The 25,441-nt window shown below is 38.6% G+C and overlaps 2 protein-coding genes across 2 annotated transcripts in view; one reads left to right on the forward strand and one right to left on the reverse strand.

Annotated features, from left to right (window-relative positions):
* ppp2r5b (protein phosphatase 2, regulatory subunit B', beta) overlaps positions 1–9,509 on the forward strand; it is a 31,205-nt gene extending 21,696 nt beyond the window's left edge. Inside the window, exons 10-13 of the mRNA XM_051900447.1 lie at positions 527–646; positions 776–903; positions 993–1,094; positions 7,752–9,509. Of these exons, the coding sequence (XP_051756407.1) occupies positions 527–646; positions 776–903; positions 993–1,094; positions 7,752–7,920 (519 nt within the window). The 3' untranslated portion in view covers positions 7,921–9,509. The remainder of the gene's footprint in view (positions 1–526; positions 647–775; positions 904–992; positions 1,095–7,751) is intronic.
* Positions 9,510–11,898: 2,389 nt separating this feature from the next.
* gpha2 (glycoprotein hormone subunit alpha 2) lies at positions 11,899–16,746 on the reverse strand. Its single transcript, XM_051900448.1, has 3 exons — positions 14,281–16,746; positions 13,302–13,486; positions 11,899–13,004 (listed from the first exon to the last, which is right to left on the reverse strand). The coding sequence occupies exons 1-3, from the start codon at positions 14,396–14,398 to the stop codon at positions 12,900–12,902; spliced, it is 408 nt and encodes a 135-aa protein (XP_051756408.1). The 5' UTR covers positions 14,399–16,746; the 3' UTR covers positions 11,899–12,899.
* Between the last annotated feature and the right edge of the window lie 8,695 nt (positions 16,747–25,441).

The raw sequence follows: 25,441 nt of genomic DNA on the forward strand, positions 1-25,441 counted from the left end.
TGATAATTATAATGATGAATCACTCTGAAACACACAGTGCATCAGACTATAGTTATTTAATTAAATTGCAGCCTTTGATTTGATAATCGCTTTAAGCTATATCACAATTATTGTGCAGCCGCCCCATTTATATATTTTATTTTTACATTCTGTATAATTATAAAACCCCCAATTGGGAAATCCTGTCTCAGACAATATTTATGTTTTCATCCAAGCTGCAAATTTAATTTATGCAAAAATCTGAATATGACAAAAACAAAATTTGCATAAAAAGTGTGAATGGAAACCAGGCTAGTGATAGTTGCTAGTGACCGACTGAAATACATAGCTTGAGCCAATGTTTGACTTGTTAAGATTATCTACATTGGCTGTTGCAGATGCTGAAGTTTGTGTTGTTTGTTATTGCCATTAATTGTTGCTGATGAAGTGAGACATTGAAATCCACTCATGTTTTCTGATTGCAAATGGACTTGGAAATATTTGCTAGTGTGTTTGTACAGTATATAATCGTGTCACATCCGCCCAGGTGATGTTCCTGGGGGAGATCGAGGAGATTCTGGACGTGATTGAACCATCTCAGTTTATCCGTGTGCAGGAGCCTCTATTCAAACAGATTGCTGCCTGCATCTCCAGCCCTCATTTCCAGGTCAGCTTCCTCTTTCACACTGGAGCATTCCTCCCACTCGTCTGCCTGTAGTACTTGTGAACACGCGGAGGTGCTGAATGCACCTGTTTGTGTACTCTTTTCTCATTCTCTCTCTTTATTCTGTCTCAGGTTGCAGAGCGGGCTCTGTATTTCTGGAATAATGAGTACATTCTGAGTCTAATAGAGGAGAACTGCCAGGTCATCCTGCCTCTGGTCTTTGGCACACTGTACAGAGTTTCCAAAGAGCACTGGAACCAGTCAGTGTCATTCTAACATATGTCTAGAAACTCTTTAACATTAATGCTATTGACATCAATCATGGACATTTCTCTTTTGTCTTATTTAGGACGATCATCTCTCTTATCTACAATGTGCTGAAGACATTCATGGAGATGAACAGCAAGCTTTTTGATGATCTCACTGCCTCCTACAAAGTGGAGAAACAGAAGTGAGTACAGGACAGTGTTTAAGTCAGCATGAAACAGAATTACAACTCATTTGACTTTGTAATATGACATGAAACTGGATTGAGTTGGTTGCATGAAGCTGCCATTACATACCAGAATGAAGCCAGGTGGTTGGATGGGAGGAGGAGTTAATTAAATTATAGCTGAAATTCAAATACTGTAAAAAAAAGAAAAAAAAAAAGAAAAAGAAAAGTCAAATGGATTTGTGACATCAAATGTAGAAGAAAGTCTTTTGAAATAAATCAGGTTCAGAAATTAACCAGAGCTTGTGGGCAAACATAGACAGTAGAGAGTTGAATCTGAAATAATGAGCAATTATTTAAAATTTGTTTTAGAAGAGCATTAATTGTGTGTGATCTCTGATGCATTATTTACAAGTACTTTTGTATTTGATGTTTATTTGAATTTAGAGGTAACAGCCATAATCTATTTCATTTACACTTTCTGACTTAAAGGTGCAGTATGCGATTTCTCATAATCGCTGTTGAACACTGTTTTTGAAATTAACCCAAATGAACACACTCTCTCCCTTCATTGCTCCGCCCCCAAAGTGCGCAAATGCGAAAAATAAAGTTAAGATGACGAACGAACGACAAGAAAGCACAAAAAAATAACATACAGTACACAAGAGTAAATACAATCAAAAGTTTGTTGTTAGTACATACCTGCAAACTCACAAGAGGTGAAAAAGGTGACATGTTTACATGTTACATAGTTCCGCCAGTAGGTGGCGGCAATGGACTGACTTTAAGAGAGAGTTCATTAAAAAATGACAAAAAACGATGATTCATTCTGAATTGGAGGTTGTAAACGAGGACAATGAGGACATTAATTATATATTGATTTGTACGAACCCTGTATTAAACACCCAGTTATTGTAAGAAAAATGCTTTACTACTTTTACCTTTATCTAAATTGAATACATTAGCAAACAACACTGATCATGTTAACACTTAGTCCTAACACTCATCAAAACACTGTGGGTCTTGTTTCATTATATGTTCATTTTTATTTCCCTTGTAACTTTCGACAATGACAGACAATAGAGTCAGATAGAAATATGGATGCAGTGGAAGTTAGCCTTAAATTCAGCAAAAGTATTCTGATTCATTCTGAACTGACATTGACAATAGCTTATGTGCTGACAAGCTTACCAACAGGGAAATGGGGTAACGTTGGGAAAAATGTATCATGACAAACTTACTTGACTTAAGTACTTAAGACTGAAGTAGTTACATCAGGCTAAGTTAGTTTAAAAGCATTACATCGTTGGCAGCACACTTACCTTAGAATTGTTGTAGTACTGCAAAAAGTTGGCAAAAGACGACGATTCCCTTATCTTGATTCTTATTGGTCAAAAGAGTCAAGGCACTGCACCAAAGTTGTTTTATCGTGGAAAAGATCACAACAGCTCAAGTATGGTCTCACTCTAGTCAGTGAGCTTGCAATTTCACCACAACACTAGACTAAATGACATATTTGGATTCAAAATGGAGAATTTTGCCGTTTGTCCGTTTTCAGGCCTTCCCACTTACGTCTCTCCAGCGCTGGAAAGCTTTTCTAATATGAACGTGGGTTCTAAAGGTCTTGCTTGATTATAACCCTTCTTTTCCCAGTGATATTCCTCTGAGCTTTCTCTTTTGTAATGTCTCTCAGCCATCTCTTTTTCTACAGTCTTTCTTCATCATGAATGTATACGCCTCCTATTGCTGATTGGCTACAAGTTTGTTGTGGCACTTGGTCCGATCCACTTTCAGCAGCGTTTCTCAGAAATCGCTTACTGCACCTTTAAATGGACAACATGCTGTGTCTATCTGTGTTATTAGGGATTCAACGATACCAGTATCGGTATCAGGCCCGATACTGTGCTTGTGACTCATACTTGTTAAAATCCTCCAATACCAATAATTGATACCACGCAGCATGTACAGTACAGTGCTTGTGGCAAAGAAATGCCAACAACAGACCAAACAGAGAGCAGAATGGATATATCAGAGAAGGATGTTTATGAAGTAAATGTATCGAATTAATAGAATGTTAAATAGATTAAATATTTACGCCTATATAGCTGCTGTGCGCAAGCTGATAAGAGAACGCAGAATGGATTGAGCGCACAGCGGCATTGGAATCGGCTTCAGTTGTCTTGGTTCTGGTGGCAGTAGGACCTCCGGATCTCTTGGATCTTCTGCTCAGTCTGGCCGTTGGTTTGGGGATGATAGCCCGATGAAAGGCTGAGAGTCACTCTGAGAAGCTTAAAGAGAACGCCTGATGAATTGTGGACCTCGGTCGGATACAATGTCTTCTGGTAGACCGAAATGGCGAAACACATGCTGGAAGAGTGCTTCAGTGGCCTCGAAGGCAGTGGTTAGGCCTCTCAGCGGAATGAGCTTACAGGCTTTTGAAAAGCGATCCACTATGACGAACACGCATGTGTTTTGATCAGAAGAAGGGAGGTCGGTCATAAAATCTATGCCCAGATGAAACCACGGTCGATGTGGAACAGAAAGTGGAACCAACTTTCCCTCTGGGAGTCTCCGTGGGGTGTTTGTGATGGCGCAGACTGAGCAGCTCTTGACAAATCGGGAGATATCCTAGGTCATGGAGGGCCACCAGTAACGATGATGTAGGGTACGATTACTACCTGGGTGTCCAGAGCCCGGAGAGGTTAGAGCGAAGTCCACGAGGGGCTGACAAAGAGCTGATGGAACATAGAGAAACCCCTCAGGACCTCCTGGCGGAGCAGGTTCGGAGCGGGTAGATTGAGTGATCTGGACATCAATGGACCACTGTATGGGACTAACGATCATGGCTGGAGGGAGAATGGGCTCTGGCTCATTCACACCAGGAAATGTTGTAGTTCCTTGATACTGCTGGGTTGGGGCCAGTTCTGAATAGTCTCCACCTTCCTCTGGTCCATCTGGATGCCTTGATGGTTGATGACATAGCCCAGAAAGTGCACAGAGGTGGTGTGGAACTCGCATTTCTCAAGCTTTAGGTGCAGGTGATGTTCTCTCAGCTTGGTGAGGACCTGCTTCATGTGATGATGATGCTCAGCCAAATTCCGAGAATAGATGAGGATGTCGTCGATGTACACTATGACGAATCTTTGGAGGAATTCCCGGAACACTTCATTCATGTAACCTTGGAAGACAGAAGGTAAGTTGGACAGGCCATACGGCATAACCCGGTATTCTTTGTGCCCGGAAGGAGTGATAAAGGTGGTCTTCCATACATCTCCTCAGCAGATGTGGATCAAATTATAGGCGCTCCGCAGGTCTAGCTTTGAGAAGATGCGAGTTCCGTGCAGCTGTTCAGGGCTGCTGGGACCAGAGGAAGAGGATAACTATATTTGAGGGTTTGTGAGTTGAGGTGACGATAATCAATGCACAGCTGCAAGTCTCCGTTCTTCTTGGCCACGAAGAAAAAGCTAGAAGCGGCAGGGGATGTAGATGGATGAATGAAAACTGTTGTTTTAATGCCTCCTGGATGTATTCTTCCATGGCCTTCTGCTCCGGGATGGGCAATGGGTAAACTCTGCCCTTAGGCAGAGTAGCCCCAGGTAGCAGGTCAATAGCACAATCCCATGGCCGATGTGATGGTAGTAATGTAGCCAACCGCTTACTGAGCACATCCTGGAACGCCCTGTACTCAGAAGGAATCTTCACTTTACTCACAGTCTCAGGACTTTCAACGAAGGTTGAACAGAGAGGAACAGCAGGTTTTACAGGACTGGATCAGTTGTGAGAGCGAGAGACTGAAGATTTGATAACTGGAGTTAGACAGTTCTGAACGCAAGAGTCACTCCACTGCAGAATCTCTCCTGTGTTCCATTGAACTTGGGGTTGATGTTGCGACATCCAAGGGCGTCCCAGGATGATGTCTGCGGTGGAACCTTCTGGAGTAATTGGTGAGAGATGAAGTTCCCTGCTGAGCCAGAGTCGATAAGGGCTTGTGCTGAAACACAGATTTGTGGAGTTAGAACATGTACGGTAGTTCTGGTTAATGGAGTGATTTTGGGAGGAAGTTGAATAGTACTCACCGCTGGGCGTGGTGGTTGAACGGGACAGGTGGTAAGTATATGACCTTCTCCCCCACAATACAGGCACAGATGGTTGAGTGTCCTCCTTTTGCCGCTCCAGATGAGTGAGATGATATGAGTCAACTTGCATAGATTCTAGTGCTGGAAGGGCGACAGATGGAATGGAGGACGGAGGATGTGCAACGGGTAAGGGCAGAGAGCAAGCCGACAGGCGCTGTGATATACGAATAGTCTTTTGAATGAAGTTCTCTAACCCCATAGTGTCATCGTAAATTACCATGAGTTGGCGGACTTCATTGTTGAGCCCTTGTCGAAACGCTGTGAGCAGTGCAGTCTCGTTCCAACCACTTGATGCAGCCAGGGTGTGGAACTGGAGAGCATAAGCGCTGACAGAGGAATTTCCTTGACGCAAGTTAAACAGTTGATCGTGCACAGATAGCTTGGATGCAGTCTGACCAAAAACTTCCTTAAAGTGGCTGATAAATGCTGTAAAAGACGTGGTTACCTGGGCATTGGAATTCCACAGGGATTGTGCCCACTGTAGCGCTCTACCAGAGAGCAGGGAGATCACAAATGCCACTCGAGCTCTGTCGTTTGCGAATTGCTGAGACTGCATCTCAAAATACAGGGAGCACTGGAGAACAAACCCATTGCAATCCTCCGCCTTACTGGTGAATGTCGCTGGTCGGGCCATGGGACTGGCAGAGGCAGCAGGCGAAGCAGCGGGTGTTGTCGACATGAGTTAATGACGAACTGCTTGTACGTTGTCTGCAAATGGATCGGTGGAACGATCTCCTCCAGCGTTCGTTGTACTCTGCATACTTTTGGGTCTGGTCTTCTGTCACAGAACAGAAGACAGCAGTCAGGTAAGTAGAATATAAACTGAGTTTATTTCACAGGATGGATCATACACAGGATCTGGATGCAGCAATGGTGAGTATAGCAGTTCGAGTGAATCAATAGATGACTTAGCTGACGATTAACTTGAATATCTTTGGCAGGTGAACACAGGCAGGCGAGACGGGCACAGCAGGCAGGGAGCAGATGACAGTAGATAGATGACTGAAGACAGGATTTGCGGGATCAGGTGAGTTCACAGGTGAGTAGCAGGTAAGGAGTCTGTTCGTGTGTGGGAGACGAGACAAGACAACAGAGTGCAGGTAGTGAAGGCTTATATGTGGTGACTTGATGAGGAGGTGCAGATGTGGTGAATCAGAACTCTGGGGAGAGTGAACGTGTGGGCGGATCTAGTGATGATGGGCTGATTGGTGTCTGTGATGGTTGTGAGTCCGTCATACCTAAATTACTACAGGAAGGCGGTATATTAATCACATGACGTTTTCAAGAAGTTTTCTGTGCGCAAACATCCGAAGCACACACCCAAAAAGCTGCCTCTCAGACAGTGCACAAATTCTCTTTCATGTCTTCTTGCGCTTGAATGGAAAAATTCCCACAAAATTATGTCAAAATGCCTGTATAGGCAAGTATCCTTGTGAAACATTGTCGTCTATGTCTTAAGTCAACATAAACAGATGAGTAAGAAAACCCGCGTGTAACAGTATGTTGGATACGTGCAGCTCTTAAAGTGACAGCAGCCTAATAAACCTGCTGTCTTTGTCGTCAATACAACAAAAGACAAAGAGACTGTTCTTGACTGGTTGAGCCCTGCTGGAGCAGCTCTAAATATTCACTGTACTATTAAATTAAAGATAAAATATGATAGAGGAATAATATGAACAGTGAAAGTATAACAGTAGCTCCTACAGTATATTTTAACAGGCATAATTAGGCATGAAAATAACTGAAGGAAATGTCTATTTGCTAAACCAACTAATCTGTTTCATATTCTTTTGGTTTCTCTGCCCAATATTTTTAAAAATTAAAAATGCAATGAAAATACAGGTATCTGTACTCAGTATCGGCAAGTACTAAAAATAAAAGTATCGGTATCAGACTTGTTCTGGAAAAAGTGGTATTGATGCATCCCTAGTTGTTATTAATTAAAACTATGAAAAATAATTTTCATTCATTAAAAAAATGCTAAAAATTAAAATAAAGCAAAATATTAGATGAAAAACGTTAACAAAATTAAACAAAAATTAGAAATGTTGCAACTAATTGAAACAAAATAAGTCCTATAAAGTTCTATAAGTACTAAAATGACTAAAACTCAAATAAAATAAATTAAATCTAAATATATAAAAAAAACACCAACACTAATAAAAATGACAAAAGCACATAACATTCAAATGAAAACTGAAAATATAAAATCTAATTTAAAATATTAATAAATACTATAATAGTATATACGTTTGGATTTATGTTTAGAAAAACAAAGCCCTCATATTGATTAAAAAATGGCACCGAAATCCAATTCCAGGGGGAAAATTTTATTTACTTTGATATGTCTGATATAATTTGATTCTCTGGGATAAAACATGCACCAATTAGACCAGGATTGTGTATTAAGAAAGTAAATGAGTTTTGATTTTATAATGACATGTATTTCTTTGAGCACAGCAAGTATTTTGATCCTTTTTATCCTTGTCTCATCCTTTTTTACACTCCTCCCCATCCTTCTGTCGTCTCCTTTCCTTAGAGAGCTGAAGAAAGAGAGGGAGCGAGCGGAGCTATGGAAGAATCTGCAGGATCTGCAGGAGAGGCGACTGCAGAGTCTGACCGAGGCCTGCAGAAACCAGAAGAACCTGCAGGAGAGAGAGAACACTACCAACAGCCAGTCAGAGACCAGCGCTGCCAACACCACCTAGAAACCACATGTGAACATACAGACACACAGACACACACACAATATCACAGCACTGTAAAACACAACAATTACCTGACTTGGGAACCAATCAATGCCTCAATCGCCGTCTGAAAACACACACACACATGCACACACCATGCAGACACGACCGTCACAAGCACATGTACGACAGGCTGTCCATATGTAGATATCTGAAAAACACAGAAGCACACATCACACATGAGTGAGATATAAAAGAGAAAAAAATGAGTACCTCTCACACGCGTCCTACTCTTTCATATGCTTCACACACCTGCCTCTCTGCATCTTTTCTTTCTATTCCTACACGCACCGGGATCATCGACCTTAACATGCGAAACATAACTGCATGAGGTGACACACATGCGCACACTCGAAATCAACCACGTACATCATTCATTACTGTCATTCCAGAACTGGCTCTGTTTCTCTCGGGCCGATCCGAGCCCCCCCCCGTCAATCAACCAACAGACTCTTGCATACTGTCAAACTCTGAAGAGGAATGAATAATGATGATCCTAAAGATGAAAATTCTTTAAAAGTACAGATTATAATGTTCCTACTTCTACAGCTTATTCTATAAGTACTACTTCTATGCTAATATAACTGATGTTTTTATATACATATATATATATATATATATATCTATAAATATGATATCTATGTCTGATTATAGTGTTGGTGGGGGTATTCTAGTGTAGCACCTCATAAACATGACTGAAGTATGCTGCTAGGTAAAACTAAACTTGTTCTGAAGTGACAACATTTTAGTCTGTTCTTATGTTTTTTTTTTTTTATATATATATATATAAATATACATAACATTCAAAACATTTTATTTTAGCAATATTCTCATCTGGTTTGAATAATGTGTGTCCAGCTATTTTTTATTTATTTTATTATTATTTATTTCATTTAATCAAATTGCTTGCAATCATTCTCTTTTTGTGTTTCAGTTCAATTTAAAGAGAGGACAGAGTCTTATTTTTGTCTTGAGTTTTGTATATTTGTTTTTTTGTCGCTTATATTTATTGATGTAGAGGATTGTTAATGGGAAGGAACTGTGTGTGTAGGCATACTGAGAAAGCTTAGGAAGAGACTGATGTGTGGATGTTGTAGAGAAGTTTATTACAGTTTAGAAGAAAACAGGGATTAGATCAGAATGTACCATTCACTTTGAGTGTGTGTCAACGCTCAAATGAACTGCCACTGTTGATTATTAATTTGCAGTAGTCTGTCTTATTGAAAAAAGCAAACTAAATGACTCTTGTTCTTGTTCAAAAGAAAGCATCTGGATTAACACCCTTTGTTTGACCTCTGAGAAAACTGGTATCTGCAGAAACATCACATTTCATAGGAACAAAACGGAAAAGAAAATTGAAATAGAATAGACACGGCAATAAAAATGGACTGAAATTGTATGCATACGTAGCATCACTTAAACTAGAGTTGCACTGTCCTTTTGATCAATGTCTTGTGTTTAAACATAGCAATGTATTTTTGGGGGACGAGCGGTTTTGGGATATGAATGTATAAAAGTGGGATGTAAACATGAAAACTCAGCATCAAGAACACTTTTGTCATTATTTTCACTCAAAACCTTTTGACACATCTGGGGTTTTTGTTCACTCTCTAGTAGCCTACAGTTTCTTCCGAAAGATGTTAATTTAAAGCCGACCCTTTCCTTTAGTTTTAGTCAGGCCGTTAACATTAGTTCACACCATTGACTTGAAGCTGATGTCATTCAGCTCATTCCTAAAACACGAGCAGATGTTTAAAACATGTTTGGTTAAGTTTACTTGTAGTGTGTTGTAATGTTCCAGGCTAGATTAATGGGAATTGTAATTAGAGTGATGTCAGATTGTCCTATAAACGTGCTTTAAAACAGCAAGAAGGCAGTCGGTGGAGGAACATGGTTCGGTAATTTTCTTCCCAAAAGCTTCTGGCATCTGCTTGTGGACTCAAACAGGTGAGTTTCTTGTTTTATTGCTATTTTGTGTATTTCTATAAGGACTGAGTTCTCGCGTCAGTGTCATTGCTTTAATCCCAAGGAGTTTAGGTTGTCAACTATACATGGAAGTGCAGGTTGTCTAGATTTCCTGTAAACATTTTTACATGGCAGGTGTCAATACTCAGTCACATGACCAGAGCTGTTCCAGTTTTCCTCTCTGATGGATGATGCCCTTCAGAAAGAACGACCATATTTTGAAATTTACGCTAAATTTTAAAAGTTCTATAATGAATATTAAGACTTGCTCTCTTACATTATAAAACTGTATATTTCCAATTATTGTTAAATAAAATAAATTAAAAAAGATTTATTCATGGATTATTTCCCCCATAATTGCCTGATAGTTTCGTTTCATAAATTAGCCTAATTAGTAAAAGTTTTTTTTTTTTTTTTTTCATAAATTATATTAATTTACATTATAGTTTGCTTTCTATCGGGACTTACTGACAAACTTAACAACAACACCTCGTCCTACTTGCACTTAAATAATAATTCTGAAAATTCTGTTTCAGTCACTTAGCAGGTAAGTTAGGCTAAAATTTGGCAGCGAAATGTAGCCTACGCTTTAAAATAAAGCACGTTGATCCACTTAATTTATATAATTCGAGATCATAAAGGATTACTTTCAAATAATTAGAAACTTAAATTTACTGAAATTCAAATTGAAGAGAAAGTAGAAGTAGCACCGTAGCATCTCACATGTCATGTTGCTAAATAGCTAAAGTTATCGTTACATAAATTTGCTTGTTCATTAGTGTAGATTTATGCCATTTTGAGTTAGTAAAGCACTTTGGAACGTACTTTTCTGCTCTAGAAAAGATGACAAATACTTGTTTATGGCTTATATTTATACAAGAAATGGTGTGTCGAAATGGGAATTTCTGAAGCTTTTAACTAGTAATGTCTTACCCACTGACTGAAAAAAAAGGTCTTACCATACAAACCCCCGCAATACCGCACGCTGGCGACGTCTGCTGGTCACATGTATGCAATGGCAATCAGAAGACCCACCACAAGAACTGCCACAAATAATTTAAGGTCAGTTACGAAGGGTGAATAGAGGAAGTGGGACAATGTCTATAGAATTATGCCTATATTGTAACTATACCACATATTAATGTTATAATTTTTCATGGAATATATGTATACATATACGTTTCATTATATCATGCTTTGTATATGCTTAAAAGGTAGATTGAATAGGTATATTTTTCCGTTAAGGTATTTGTTCTCATAGAGTACATAGGTAATTTAATTAGTCTTTATTAGCTATATGGAACAGGTGAGAGAAAATAGTCTGTAAGTGCCTGTGAATCCTTGCCAATAATGTCTGAGATTCTCCCTGAACATAAAGAAAAACTTTTTAGCAAGGCTTTAAAAGTGATATCATACACATTATCTTTAATGATAAGTCATCATAATTTCTTTCAGAATGTGCCTCGACCGCTTCTCGGTGACCGCTGTGACCTTTCTGCTCCTGTTTCCTGGCTTTTATTCCACCATGACTGTGAAGACCTTGCAGAGTTTTCGTGGATGCGCTGTACGTGATTTTACTTTTGTGGCAAAGAAGCCTGGATGCAGGAGTCTGCGGATAAGCACTGAGGCATGCTGGGGCCGCTGCCACACCTGGGAGGTGACAGAAACCTGCTATTATATCTTATTTATAGAACTATTATGATTAAACTATTGGAGTATATGTTTGTGTATTTATTTCTGCATGACATACATGTGTTCTTGTGTGTTTTGGCATCACAGAGGCCAGTTCTGGAGCCGCCGTATATCCAGAGGCACCACAGTGTCTGCACCTACAGCCGTACACGCCACCTGACAGCACGTTTACCAGGTTGTCGTCCTGGCGTCTCCCCCATCTATCATTACCCTCAGGCCTTACAGTGCGACTGCACCTACTGCTCCTCAAACCACACCGAGTGTGAGACCTTCTAAAGGCACACACACATAAATCTTCTTTGCTTATTATGCAAAGAATTATCACAGTTATTATTGTTATACATTAGAAAAAAACATGATTTAACAAATAAAACACACAGAAAATGGCATGTGCTCCTTTATTTCGAAAGATTAGACACATTTGTGCAAACATCACCTTATAAATATATATTAGGTAAGATACATTCTTTATGTCATTAGGTGGCACCGACATTTAGAAAAATGATTTTTATTTATTTAAACTAATAGAGTGTATCTGATGCTTTTCCCCATTGTTTTATATTGAATTGATGTATGTAGAATCTTTAGCATTCAAGAAGCTTTCACTCATGCTGTTATCTTAGAACTTTAGACAAAAAGATAAAAAGAAAAGAAGATGATATTATTTTATTATATACCGTTAAAAAGTTAGGGTCAGTAAGATTTGTTTATGTTTACGAAAGATAATCACCAAGTCAGTAAAAAAAAACCTAATATTGTGAAATATTATCACTAATTACTTTAAAATATATATTATTTTTCAAAATGTTTTAAAAAATTTTAAAATGTAATTTACTCCTGTGATGTCAAAGCTGAATTTTCAGCATCATTACTCCAATCTTCAGTGTCACATGATCCTTCAGAAATTAGTTTAATATGCTGATTTGCTGCTCAAGAAACATTTCTGATTATTATCAATGATGAAGAGAAAGTTAGAAACGTTACGTTAGAACGTTAGAAAGAACAGTTTATTTGAAAAATGAATCTCGTGTAACTTTATAAATATCTTTACTGTTACTTTTGATCAATTTAATGCATTCTTGCTGAATAAAAGTATTACTTTTTTTTTTAATTCTTACTGACACCAAACCTTTCAGTGATGGTGTATTTTATGTAAATTTACAAGTGAAATGAAAATAGTAAAATCAGAAAAATATTCGAATCAAAAAATGCACATTTTCATAATTGCACAGCATTCTCAGGTGTCCAGTACAGCATGAGTGAGGCATTCTTTATGTGGGCTCTCAGTAACGGGATTTGTGACACATGTTGCACCGACAGGCACGTGCAGTCAAGATCTCGATATCATCATGGTGACGGCCTTGAGGACAGTGCAGACGAACTTTGATCTGAAAAAAAAAGACAGACACAATCAGGTGATAAGATAAAAATAAAACAAATAATGCCCTAATTAATACATTTATATAAATTTCTTTTTTTTTAGTAAAAATGTTGTCAGTATATTTTGAAATAATTCACCTAATGGAATAAAATAGATTATTATTGCATGGCTGGGCTGGTGGAAATTGTTATGTTCTGAAATCCACAGAGGTCCACAATCATTAAAGTCTTTAGTCATAATAATTCATAATTGGTTCTTCTGATGTAAAATTGGTCTCAGTAATATAATAATGGTTAGACTGTACCTTGGCATCCTTGCTAATGGTGCAGCAGCGGGAAGCAGACGTTATGTTGTGGGTGAAATTGGACGCCAGCAGCACAGAGTAGCGTGAGGGGAAAGCGCTGGACTCACAGTAGCCCACACAAGCGTACACCATCTGAGTTCCTCGACATGTCCCTCGCTTGTCTGTACGTATGGTCACGTTAAATGCTGTGCGTAGACAGAGGGGTAAATCAGTACTTTATTTTTTAAAGGGATAGTTCATGAAAAATGAAAATTCAGTCATTAATTACTCACCCTCATGTCATTCCAAACCCGTAAGACCTTCGGAATCTCAATCTCAACTGACACTCTGACGGTTCAAAAAGTTCATAAAGAGATCGTAAAACTAATCCATATGAATTGAGTGATTTAGTCCACTGGTTCTGAAGAGACACAACCACTTTATATGATGAACAGATTTTAGACTTTTATTCACATATAAACATTGATCAGCGAACATAAACAAAAGCTCAGCCGAACTGGCTTGACGAGTGAGAACAAACCTCTTGTGGAAGTTCAAACGTGCTGCGAAACACACAAGAAATGAATCTCACTGGTTCTCGCACGTCAACCGAACATGCTTGAGCTTCCATTTACCACAACTGATGTGTGCGTTGATGTATGTTTAATAAAAGCCTAAATTCAATCTGTTCATCATTTAAGTGACAATGTCTCTTCAGAAAACTTGAACTAAACCGCTCAATTCATATGGATTAGTTTTACGATCTCTTTATGAACTTTTTGAAGCATCAAAGTGTCAGTTGCGTAGCTGTCTATGGAGGGACAGAAAGCTCAGATTTCATCAAAAAGATCTTCATTTGTGTTCCGAAGATGAACGAAAGTCTTACAGGTTTGGAACGACATGAGGGTGAGTAATTAATGACAGAATTTTCATTTTTGGGTGAACTGTCCCTTTAAGAATGAGTTGGGTGCTTGTTAAAAATCAGGTCGTTTTCACTCACGGTAAAGGTGGCAGCCAGGAGTCAGGGCTTGAAAACTCCAGCTGAAGGGCATTAGCAACACCAACATAACCAAAGGCAGCATAAGCACTACCAGGTCAGATGTTACGCAGCGGAACATGGTGATGTTAACCTGCCAGAGTTGAAGAAATTTAAGCAAATTCAATCATAATTCATTTACCGAAAACATGTCAGAGTCATTGTCAAATGCTACTATGTAAATCAACAGTAAAATCATTTTGCATTCATACTCTCTTTTCGTACTCCGGAGCAGTGGCTAAATCTGAGGTCAACCACATGACACATCTTTTAATCTTTTAGTGCATAAATGATTTCATACCATTTACATAAACATTTAAGTCATTCGGCCCTTTACAAGAATAATTTCCCTAATTGAGAAAACTGACCAGACTTTCCTGACTATTGTCTTGGGAGTCAATTATTTGGAGTTGTCAAAATAATCTGAAAATTAATCACTTCCCCCACTTCCCCCTTGCAATGTGAATGAATGTTTCCATGCCGTAAATGATTTTGCCTGGGTTTATATTTGTTACTCACTGAGTAATTTTATTATCAGCGCATATGCCTGGTCCATGCATTCATCCTGTATGTGTCTGAAACAATTCAGAACAATTATCAATGTGTTTTTTTTTTGTCCATCATGATCAGAATATACATGTACGCGTCGTTGAGAATGAGATTTTTTTTATTGTTATTATTATTATTTATAAAAATAATATATGTAATACAACACATAAATAACTACATTGTTACATGAGTATAACAATATATATATACACACAACAATTTTGAGTAAGTATAAAGAATTTTGGCAGCATGAAAGTACACACTGATTGAATTAGAAATGGTTTAGAGTGATAAGTGTGAAGCTTGCCTTCACTGCCGTCTAATGGACGGGTGGATGGATAGATAAATATAAATAATTACTTCCCTGAGGGAAAAGTCATGGAAATATCTTCTGTCTACAGCATTAATAATGGATAAAAATCAGCATTACAATCTTACATTAATATTAATCTCACACCAAGACATCCACATCCACATTACATTTATAATAATCAGATATTGGAAATTTTAAAGGGAAACAAGCAAAGTTTACCTGTAGATGTGAATCCTAGTTCAAAGCCAAAGTGTGTGCAGATGAGATGTTGACCTCAGACAGATGTGCAGGTGTGTCTATGATCACTGATGAAGTTCTTTCTCGCAGAGCACATATATGTAGTGCAGGTAAAACTGAGCCCTCAGCTTCCCGTATAGTCACACCCACTTACCAATGTGTCCTCATGCATGTGGATGTGTATAACGGGACCCTCCCCATCGCAATTATTACACTGTTTTAGTGTGCTTGCTGTATTTCCCTTTCCCATCCCTTTTCTTTGTATGTTGCCTAACTTTATATACCTTTGCATGTCCCTTTCATCTCTTGCTCTGGTCTTTGTCCAAGGGCGTAGTTTTGGTTTGAACATTGGAAGTTGAAGTGTGAACCGTTTAGTGGGGTCCTGGGGCATGCTCCCTCATGAGATTTGTTTATTTATTTATTTTTTGCAAAATGGTCTTTTGTGGTATCATCCACACATATAAAGTTTGTTGTCAACATAACTGCTATAAATTAATAAATAGTTAACAATTACTTGTTTACATAGGATACATGATGTATTTTACATTATTTAAGCACCTAGAATTTTCTAAATCAAAGTGTCATGGTAGGTCCAACTAACTTAACTTTAAAATTTGCCATGATAAAATAAATTCTAGTAAAAGTGGTCATGAAATTAATTTATGTTGGTGCAGGATGATGTTTTCTTATGTGTTTTAGCTCAAGTTTGACTGGGGTGGGGGTACCTTCCCCCTTCCCCCATCGCCCTTGCATACTACACCCCTTTGTCACATATGACTGGGCCAAACATCTGAAATAAGCTGTTTTAGGTCTGTAAATACATGCACTATATTTAAACAGTTCAGGTGTGAACATGCACACTGCATGGTAAACAATAGGCCTACTGTAAATGTGCAATGTTGTGAAATATTCACAAATTTCAGGGATTTTCAGAACAATATTAAACTGAAAATTATGCATGTCCATCAATTGCAGACTGTATATTTGTATTAAAGTGAATTTTGGGTCATGTAAATATCTTATTCAAAATATCAACCTGAACATTTATTTATATCTGCAGATGTCAAAACAAAGGTACAGTTGAGAAGTCAAACTACTGAAGAAATACATTTTTAAAGTGAGGAGACTATACAGTATATCACGGGTGGCGAACATCAGTCCTGGAGAGCCACAGTCCTGCAGAGTTTTGCTTTAGCCCTAATCAAACAGATCTGAATAAGCTAATCAAGTGAGTTTTTATTAGGGTTGGAGTTGAACTCTGCTGGACTGGACCGGATCTCCGGACCGGAGTTTGCCACCCCTGCTCTATATATATATATATATATATATATATATATGTATATATATATTTTAGAGACCACTGTGGACCAGTGAAAGAAATGAACTTTTCCATTAAGGGGTGAAATTTGCTCCCTTAAATAGATTTACAGGGTGATTTTTTAACCTTTTATATATATATATATTCTGTACTTATTAAATGTGTCATCCTTATGTCACATTTTTTATTCTATAAATTCTGTTTTTTTATTCAATAATTTGTATCTGTTACCAATAAAATCCATATTTGCACTGTAGATGTGGCACAGAAGTGGCATTTAGATGTATTTACAGAGACTGTTTAATGCAGCGCAGAGGTTACACAAATGCATTTACACTGCATTACAACAGCATAAATGATTTTATTTTTTTTAAATATTACATTTTGAATATGGAAATATGAAATGATTGGAAAAAATTAAAAGATTCTTTTTTATTTGAAAAACTAAAATGGCCAGATGGCGGCAAGTCACTGTCCTAATGAGTTGAATGAATGAGTCTTTGAATTATTCATTCAACCGAATCGTTCAAAACAGCTGATTCATTCAGGTCATTCAGGTCTTTATGAATTGTTTGCTCAACCTGTTTGTTGAACACAAATTTATTCAGTAAACAGAGATTCATTCAGTAACGAAACACCACTGTATTTCTCAGAGACGCTTAAAGGTTCTGTTGTGCCTTTGTTTGTAGAGCAAAAACAGACAATATCAGATAATATTGTGTCTAAAATGTAAATCACTTAATTTTAGAATCTTGTTTATTGGACTATTTTATAAAATCATTTTGTGCTGAAATTCAGGAAAAAAACAGCATATTTCCTTCTGTGATGTTGCTTAAGTATATGTTATAAATATAATAAAACAAGCTTACAGAGGGGATTTTTGCCAACACATCTTTAGGGGCATTTTAATTATTTTGGTGCACATCCCCTCTCCCCCACACAGCATAATAAATAATAACAAGCATCTTTATTATTTCCAGAGGAGAATAGCAGACCAAAAGTGTATACAGTGGGTACGGAAAGTATTCAGACCCCCTTAAATTTTTCACTCTTTGTTATATTGCAGCCATTTGCTAAAATCATTTAAGTTCATTTTTTTTCCTCATTAATGTACACACAGCACCCCATATTGACAGAAAAACACAGAATTGTTGACATTTTTGCAGATTTATTAAAAAAGAAAAACTGAAATATCACATGGTCCTAAGTATTCAGACCCTTTGCTGTGACACTCATATATTTAACTCAGGTGCTGTCCATTTCTTCTGATCATCCTTGAGATGGTTCTACACCTTCATTTGAGTCCAGCTGTGTTTGATTATACTGATTGGACTTGATTAGGAAAGCCACACACCTGTCTATATAAGACCTAACAGCTCACAGTGCATGTCAGAGCAAATGAGAATCATGAGGTCAAAGGAACTGCCTGAAGAGCTCAGAGACAGAATTGTGGCAAGGCACAGATCTGGCCAAGGTTACAAAAAAAATCTGCTGCACTTAAGGTTCCTAAGAGCACAGTGGCCTCCATAATCCTTAAATGGAAGACGTTTGGGACGACCAGAACCCTTCCTAGAGCTGGCCGTCCGGCCAAACTGAGCTATCGGGGGAGAAGAGCCTTGGTGAGAGAGGTAAAGAAGAACCCAAAGATCACTGTGGCTGAGCTCCAGAGATGCAGTCGGGAGATGGGAGAAAGTTGTAGAAAGTCAACCATCACTGCAGCCCTCCACCAGTCGGGGCTTTATGGCAGAGTGGCCCGACGGAAGCCTCTCCTCAGTGCAAGACACATGAAAGCCCGCATGGAGGACTCCAAGATGGTGAGAAATAAGATTCTCTGGTCTGATGAGACCAAGATAGAACTTTTTGGCCTTAATTCTAAGCGGTATGTGTGGAGAAAACCAGGCACTGCTCATCACCTGTCCAATACAGTCCCAACAGTGAAGCATGGAGGTGGCAGCATCATGCTGTGGGCGTGTTTTTCAGCTGCAGGGACAGGACGACTGGTTGCAATCGAGGGAAAGATGAATGCGGCCAAGTACAGGGATATCCTGGACGAAAACCTTCTCCAGAGTGCTCAGGACCTCAGACTGGGCCGAAGGTTTACCTTCCAACAAGACAATGACCCTAAGCACACAGCTAAAATAACGAAGGAGTGGCTTCACAACAACTCCGTGACTGTTCTTGAATGGCCCAGCCAGAGCCCTGACTTAAACCCAATTGAGCATCTCTGGAGAGACCTAAAAATGGCTGTCCACCAACGTTTACCATCCAACCTGACAGAACTGGAGAGGATCTGCAAGGAGGAATGGCAGAGGATCCCCAAATCCAGGTGTGAAAAACTTGTTGAATCTTTCCCAAAAAGACTCATGGCTGTATTAGATCAAAAGGGTGCTTCTACTAAATACTGAGCAAAGGGTCTGAATACTTAGGACCATGTGATATTTCAGTTTTTCTTTTTTAATAAATCTGCAAAAATGTCAACAATTCTGTGTTTTTCTGTCAATATGGGGTGCAGTGTGTACATTAATGAGGAAAAAAAATGAACTTAAATGATTTTAGCAAATGCCTGCAATATAACAAAGAGTGAAAAATTTAAGGGGGTCTGAATACTTTCCGTACCCACTGTATGTCTTATTTGAATAGGCTAAGTATATGTAGTGTATGCTGTATAAAGAGAAATATTCCAATAGCTTTGGAGCTATTATATATATATATATACACACCGATCAGGCATAATATTATGACCACTGACAGCTGAAGTGAATAACACTGATTATCTCTTCATCACGGCACCTGTTAGTGGGTGGGATATATTAGGCAGCAAGTGAACATTTTGTCCTCAAAGTTGATGTGTTAGAAGCAGGAAAAATGGGCAAGCGTAAGGATTTGAGCGAGTTTGACAAGGGCCAAATTGTGATGGCTAGACGACTGGATCAGAGCATCTCCAAAACTGCAGTTCTTGTGTGGTGTTCCCGGTCTGCAGTGGTCAGTATCTATCAAAAGTGGTCCAAGGAAGGAACAGTGGTGAACTGGCGACAGGGTCATGGGCGACCAAGGCTCATTGATGCACGTGGGGAGCGAAAGCTGGCCCGTGTGGTCCGATCCAACAGACGAGCTACTGTAGCTCAAATTGCTCAAGAAGTTAATGCTGGTTCTGATAAAAAGGTGTCAGAATACACAATGCATCAGTTTGTTGTGTATGGGGCTGCATAGCCGCAGACCAGTCAGGGTGCCCTTGCTGACCCCTGTCTACCGCCAACAGTGGGCATGTGAGCATCAGAACTGGACCACGGAGCAATGGAAGAAGGTGGCCTGGTCTGATGAATCGCATTTTCTTTTACATCAGGTGGATGGCCGGGTGCATTGCTTACCTGGGCACCAGGATGCACTATGGGAAGAAGGCAAGCCAGTGGAGGCAGTGTGATGCTTTGGGCAATGTTCTGCTGGGAAACCTTGGGTCCTGCCATCCATGTGGATGTTACTTTAACACGTACCACCTACCTAGGCATTGTTGCAGACCTTGTACACCCTTTCATGGAAACGGTATTCCCTGGTGGCTGTGGCCTCTTTCAGCAGGATAATGCACCCTGCCACATAGCAAAAATGGTTCAGGAATGGTTTGAGGAGCACAACAATGAGTTTGAGGTTTTGACTTGGCCTCCAAATTCCCCAGATCTCAATCCAATCGAGCATCTGTGGGATGTGCTGAACAAACAAGTCCGATACATGGAGGTCCTACCTCGCAACTTACAGGACTTAAAGGATCTGCTGCTAACATCTTGATGCCAGATACCACAGCACACCTTCAGGGGCCTAGTGGAGTCCATGCCTCGATGGGCATGGACTCCACTAGGAGTCCATGGGCTGTTTTGGCAGCAAAAGGGGGACCAACACAATATTAGGAAGGTGGTCATAATGTTATGCCTGATCGGTGTATATATAAATAAATAAATAAAAATAAAAAAATACAGTAAAACTGTATTGTGAAACATTATTACAATTAATATTTTTTAATCCTGTAATGGTAAATCAGAATTTTCGGCATCATTGCTCTAGTCTTCAGTGTCACATGATCCTTCAGAAATCTAATATGCTGATTTGGTGCTGAAGAAATATTTCTTATTATAATCAATGTTAAAAAAAGGTGCGCTTAAAGGGTTAGTTCATTCAAAAAAGGAAAAATTCTGTCATTAATTACTCACCTTCATGTCGTTTCAAACCCGTAAGACCTTCGTTCATCTTCGGAACACAAATTAAGATATTTTGATGAAATCCGAGAGGTTTCTGACCTCCAACAGACTGCAACATTATTACCACTTTAAGGCCCAAAAAGATAATAAAGACATCATTAAAAAGTCCATGTGACTACAGTGGCTCAACTTTTATTCTAAAACAAACAAAAATACTGACTTTATTCAACAATTTCTTCTCTTCCATGTCAGTCTCCTACGCTGTGTACACAGTGCAGTGCTTAAGGATTCTACATCAGAACGCTGGCTCAGTATTGACCGATGCTGTTCACGTGAGCAAAAAGTATTCTCCTCGCCTCATAACATTAAGGTTGAACCACTGTAGTCACATGGACTATTTTAATGATGTCTTTACTACCTTTCTGGGCCTTGAAAGTGGTAATAAGGTTGCAGTCTTATCGGAGGCCAGAAAGTCCACGGATTTCATCAAAAAATATCTTAATTTGTGTTCTGAAGCTGAACGAAGGTCTTGCGGATTTGAACGACATGAGGGAGAGTAATTAACAGAATTTTCATTTTCGGGTGAACTAACCCTTTAATAGTTTTGTGAACACCTTGTTTTTTTCAAGGTTCTTTGATGAATAGAAGGAAAATCATTTATTTGAATTTTTTGTTACTCAAAAAATGTTCTTTGCTGTTACTCAAAAAAGAAAAATAATCTGACCTCACTGAACTTATTCAGAAAAATTATGTGCATTTAAATGTGGTCATTGATCACTGGATATAAGCTTCTGCTAAAATAAATAAATGGTGATACCATGTTAGTGCAAAAGCTAAATTAACTTCTTAACAATGCATTCCTGGGTGCTGACAATACTAGCAAACTACTATTAATCCATTCACTTTCCAACACGCACAATTTATTATGTCATTGTAAATGGAATGGATGACATAATTCATCATTCTCTCAACCCACCTCCCCACATCACACACGATCAGCATGATTCATACTTCAAGGTCTCCTGGGTTTTTGTCACAGGAAGGAGTGTAATTATAAAGAGATATTAAGATGTATACAGGGCCAGATTCTCAGAAAACGTTCAGAGCTTGATTGACATGGAGGTTTAAAGGTCGAGATGTGAATATAATCAGCTCATCAAGTGAAAACGTGAGGCCATGCCCTCTCCTGTTGTTTTGGCAGCTGCTATACCCTCGTAAAGTGCAAGCGGATGTATTAATAATATAATTCTTCATGACTCTCCTGGTTTCCAGGTTACAGCGATATGTAAACTCTGAAAATAAAAACAAGAGAGATAAATCTTGGCTTTTTCTTGAGTCATGAACCCAAAGTTAGAAGTCTTTGACAGATACAAAAGAGCTTCAACTAATTCTTCTTTGATCCTGTAATAATTTGCAAAGGCAGTCAGAAACAGGTGTGGATTTTGAGACAAGAGGATTGGGCATGTATAGCCTTGGCCGATGACCTCACCTTATTGAGAGTGGTCTGCCACACACACACACTCGATTTAGCGGATGCTGCAACAACATGCACACACTCAAACACACAGAAACACTAAAAAGTGAACAAAACTTGATGTTCTAACGACTTCATTCAGGTGAACGCATAATAGAACATACAATGTAATTTCAGGCTTAGTGAGAGTGACATGCAACAAAAGGTATTTTCAACCAAAGCAACAGTTATATTAGTATGTATTTGAAACACTCATACAGCATAAATGAACACAGTTAAAACCATTATTGATACGTTTAGAAGAAATTTAACAAACAGAATGCACAAAACAGCACAGATTAGGTTAAATAACAGACCGGGTTCTATTCAAAACCTTGAAAAAACTTGAAACAGCCTTTTCTTTAATAAAAACAGGTCGGAGATCTGTAAGTGTCAAGGAATGATGGTTTGAACTTTAATTTGCAGGACTCTTACGGAAGAACAGAGAGAAGGGAAACAGTGAGCTGTGAAAAGAGCAGGAAGATTATCAAAAAAACTAACTATTCTCAATTTTCAATCATATAACTTCATACACATTCAAAACAGTCACAAGTGTTGCAATTCCATTTAGTTTAGTGCAAAATTGACACTCTGCAGATTTAAATGAATATGTAATTTAGGCCAGGTTTCACAGACAGAGCTAAGATTAAGCCAGGAGTAGGCCTTAGTTCAATTAGAACATTTAAAATAGCATTTATAAATGTGCCTTAGAAAAAAAAAAACATTACTGGTGTGCATCTTGAGACAAAACAATGGCACTGATAAGTTTTAAGATATGCAAGTGCAAGTTGCTTTCAGTTATGGAAGTTTAAATATGCATTTTAGTCATTTCATATTTCACAACAGATTTCTCACCTGGCCATTCTAGTAATGATGCCGACATTCTGTCCAGTTGGTGAATTTGGGTCAGAACTTTCAGGGGCATCTAAACAAGGTGTTAAAAGTCATTAAAGGGTTCATTCACCCAAAAATGAAATTTCTGTCATTAATTACTCACCCTCATGTCGTTCTACACCCGTAAGACCTTCGTTCACCTTCAGAACACAAATTAAGATGTTTTTGATGAAATCCAAGAGGTTTTTTATCCTCAATAGAAAGCAATGAATTTACCACATTCAAGGTCCAGAAAAGTAGTAAAAACATTGTTAAAATAGTCCACGTGACTACAGTGGTTCAACCTTAACGTTATGAAGCAACAAGAATACTTTTTGTGTGCAAAAACAAAATAAAAATAATGACTTTATTCAACAAATTTGTCTCTCCCCTGTCATTCTGCTACGTTATTTACACTGCAGCGCTTCTAGGTTCTACGCCAGAACACGGGCTCGGTATTGGTCGAGGCTGTTCACTTGAGGAGCACGACACATGCGTGTAATGCTAACGCAGGAGCCGGCCAAAACTGAGCCAGCGTTCGGACGTAAACACAGAAACACTGAACTGCGTTCACTGTGTCAACTGCATAGGAGACTGACAGGGGAGAGATGAATTTGTTGAATAAAGTCTTTATTTCTGTTTTGTTTTTGTGCACAAAAAATATTCTCATCGCTTCATAACATTAGGGTTGAGCCCTTGTAGCCACGTTGACTATTTTAACAATGTTTTTACTACTTTCCTGGACCTTGAATGTGGTAAATTCATTGCTTTCTTTTGAGGATAAAAAACCTCTTGGATTTCATCAAAAATATCTTAATTTGTGTTCCGAAGATGAATGAAAGTCTTATGGGTTTGGAACGACATGAGGATGAGTAATTAATGACAGAAATGTCATTTTTGGGTGAACTAACCCTTTAACACTTATTATTTGTAACTAATTATAGACCAATATTGGCCAATATTTGTCAGTTACAGATACTATTGACAGCTTTGTCAGTGCATAGTAAACAATTTCTGTTGTCAATTTTTTTTTTCTTCTTTTTGGAAATGTTGAGTGGCAAAGCTAGGTTTTCTGGGCCCTCTGTACAGTTTATTGCATTGGCCCCCCTCATGGGGTCCTCAGGGGAGATCAATATGGGCCCTCCAATGCTTCTTGGCCCCCTGTACACAGTCCTCATTTTCCCCCCTAAGCGACATCCCTGGCCACTGGCCACCCAATGTTCTGGATACTGATATTAGCTTCGGCCACTGAAAGCCCATATAACTAATTTTGATTATTTGCTGGATGATCCCCCAAAAGAGTAGCACTTTGATGACTAAAAAAAGAGAAAAAATGGGAAACTAATGGCACAATTATGCTCACATTGCTTGGCTTGGTAATTTACTAAAAGCGTAGGTTTTTAAATGATCTTTGAAAATGAATAAAGACAAACGAATATTAGGAAAGATAATGTTGAATAATATGCAGTTTACCATCATGCACATCTGGTGCTGGTAGACAATTCACATCTGAATCAGCATGAATCTACAATAGAAAAGACGAGAGAAAGATGAAGAAAATACCAATGATGGATGGTTTCACAAATGAAAAGTACCTGAAACAGGTATTTTATTTTTTATCAGCTTCTATAATTAACATCATGGAGTAGTTATGCCACCTGAATGGGCTAATGTGTCAGATTGTGCACCCTGCAGGGGCAATTAAAGATGATTAACAATTGAGACAGTGTGTGAGTGAGTGATGGACAGAAAAACTGGCTCCCCCCAACACACACATTCATACACTAACCTCACTGCCACAAACCATCGCTTCTGCACCATTGGCCGAGCAAGGGGACTCCCTGAAAGAGAGACAAGAGAGAAAGATCTATTGGTTCTCTTTTTTTTTTAACATATCTAATTCCTGTTCCCTTTTCCAGCACATTTAACATAAAAACAAAAGACCTGTTTTAGACAAGTCTGCAAGCAGCCGGAGGGCTTGTGCACATACACACAAATTCCCTGTAAAAAGGCATCTATTTTTGACACTGCAGTAGGTGATTTGTGTAAACTCCACCGAATTACTGGAGTCCTCGCCAGAATGAACCAGCACCATAATTTCGCCCACCACAAACAAAATGAGGACATGACGTAAT

This window comes from Ctenopharyngodon idella, chromosome 7 (genome assembly GCF_019924925.1).
Source record: "Ctenopharyngodon idella isolate HZGC_01 chromosome 7, HZGC01, whole genome shotgun sequence".
NCBI classification, from domain to species: domain Eukaryota; kingdom Metazoa; phylum Chordata; class Actinopteri; order Cypriniformes; family Xenocyprididae; genus Ctenopharyngodon; species Ctenopharyngodon idella.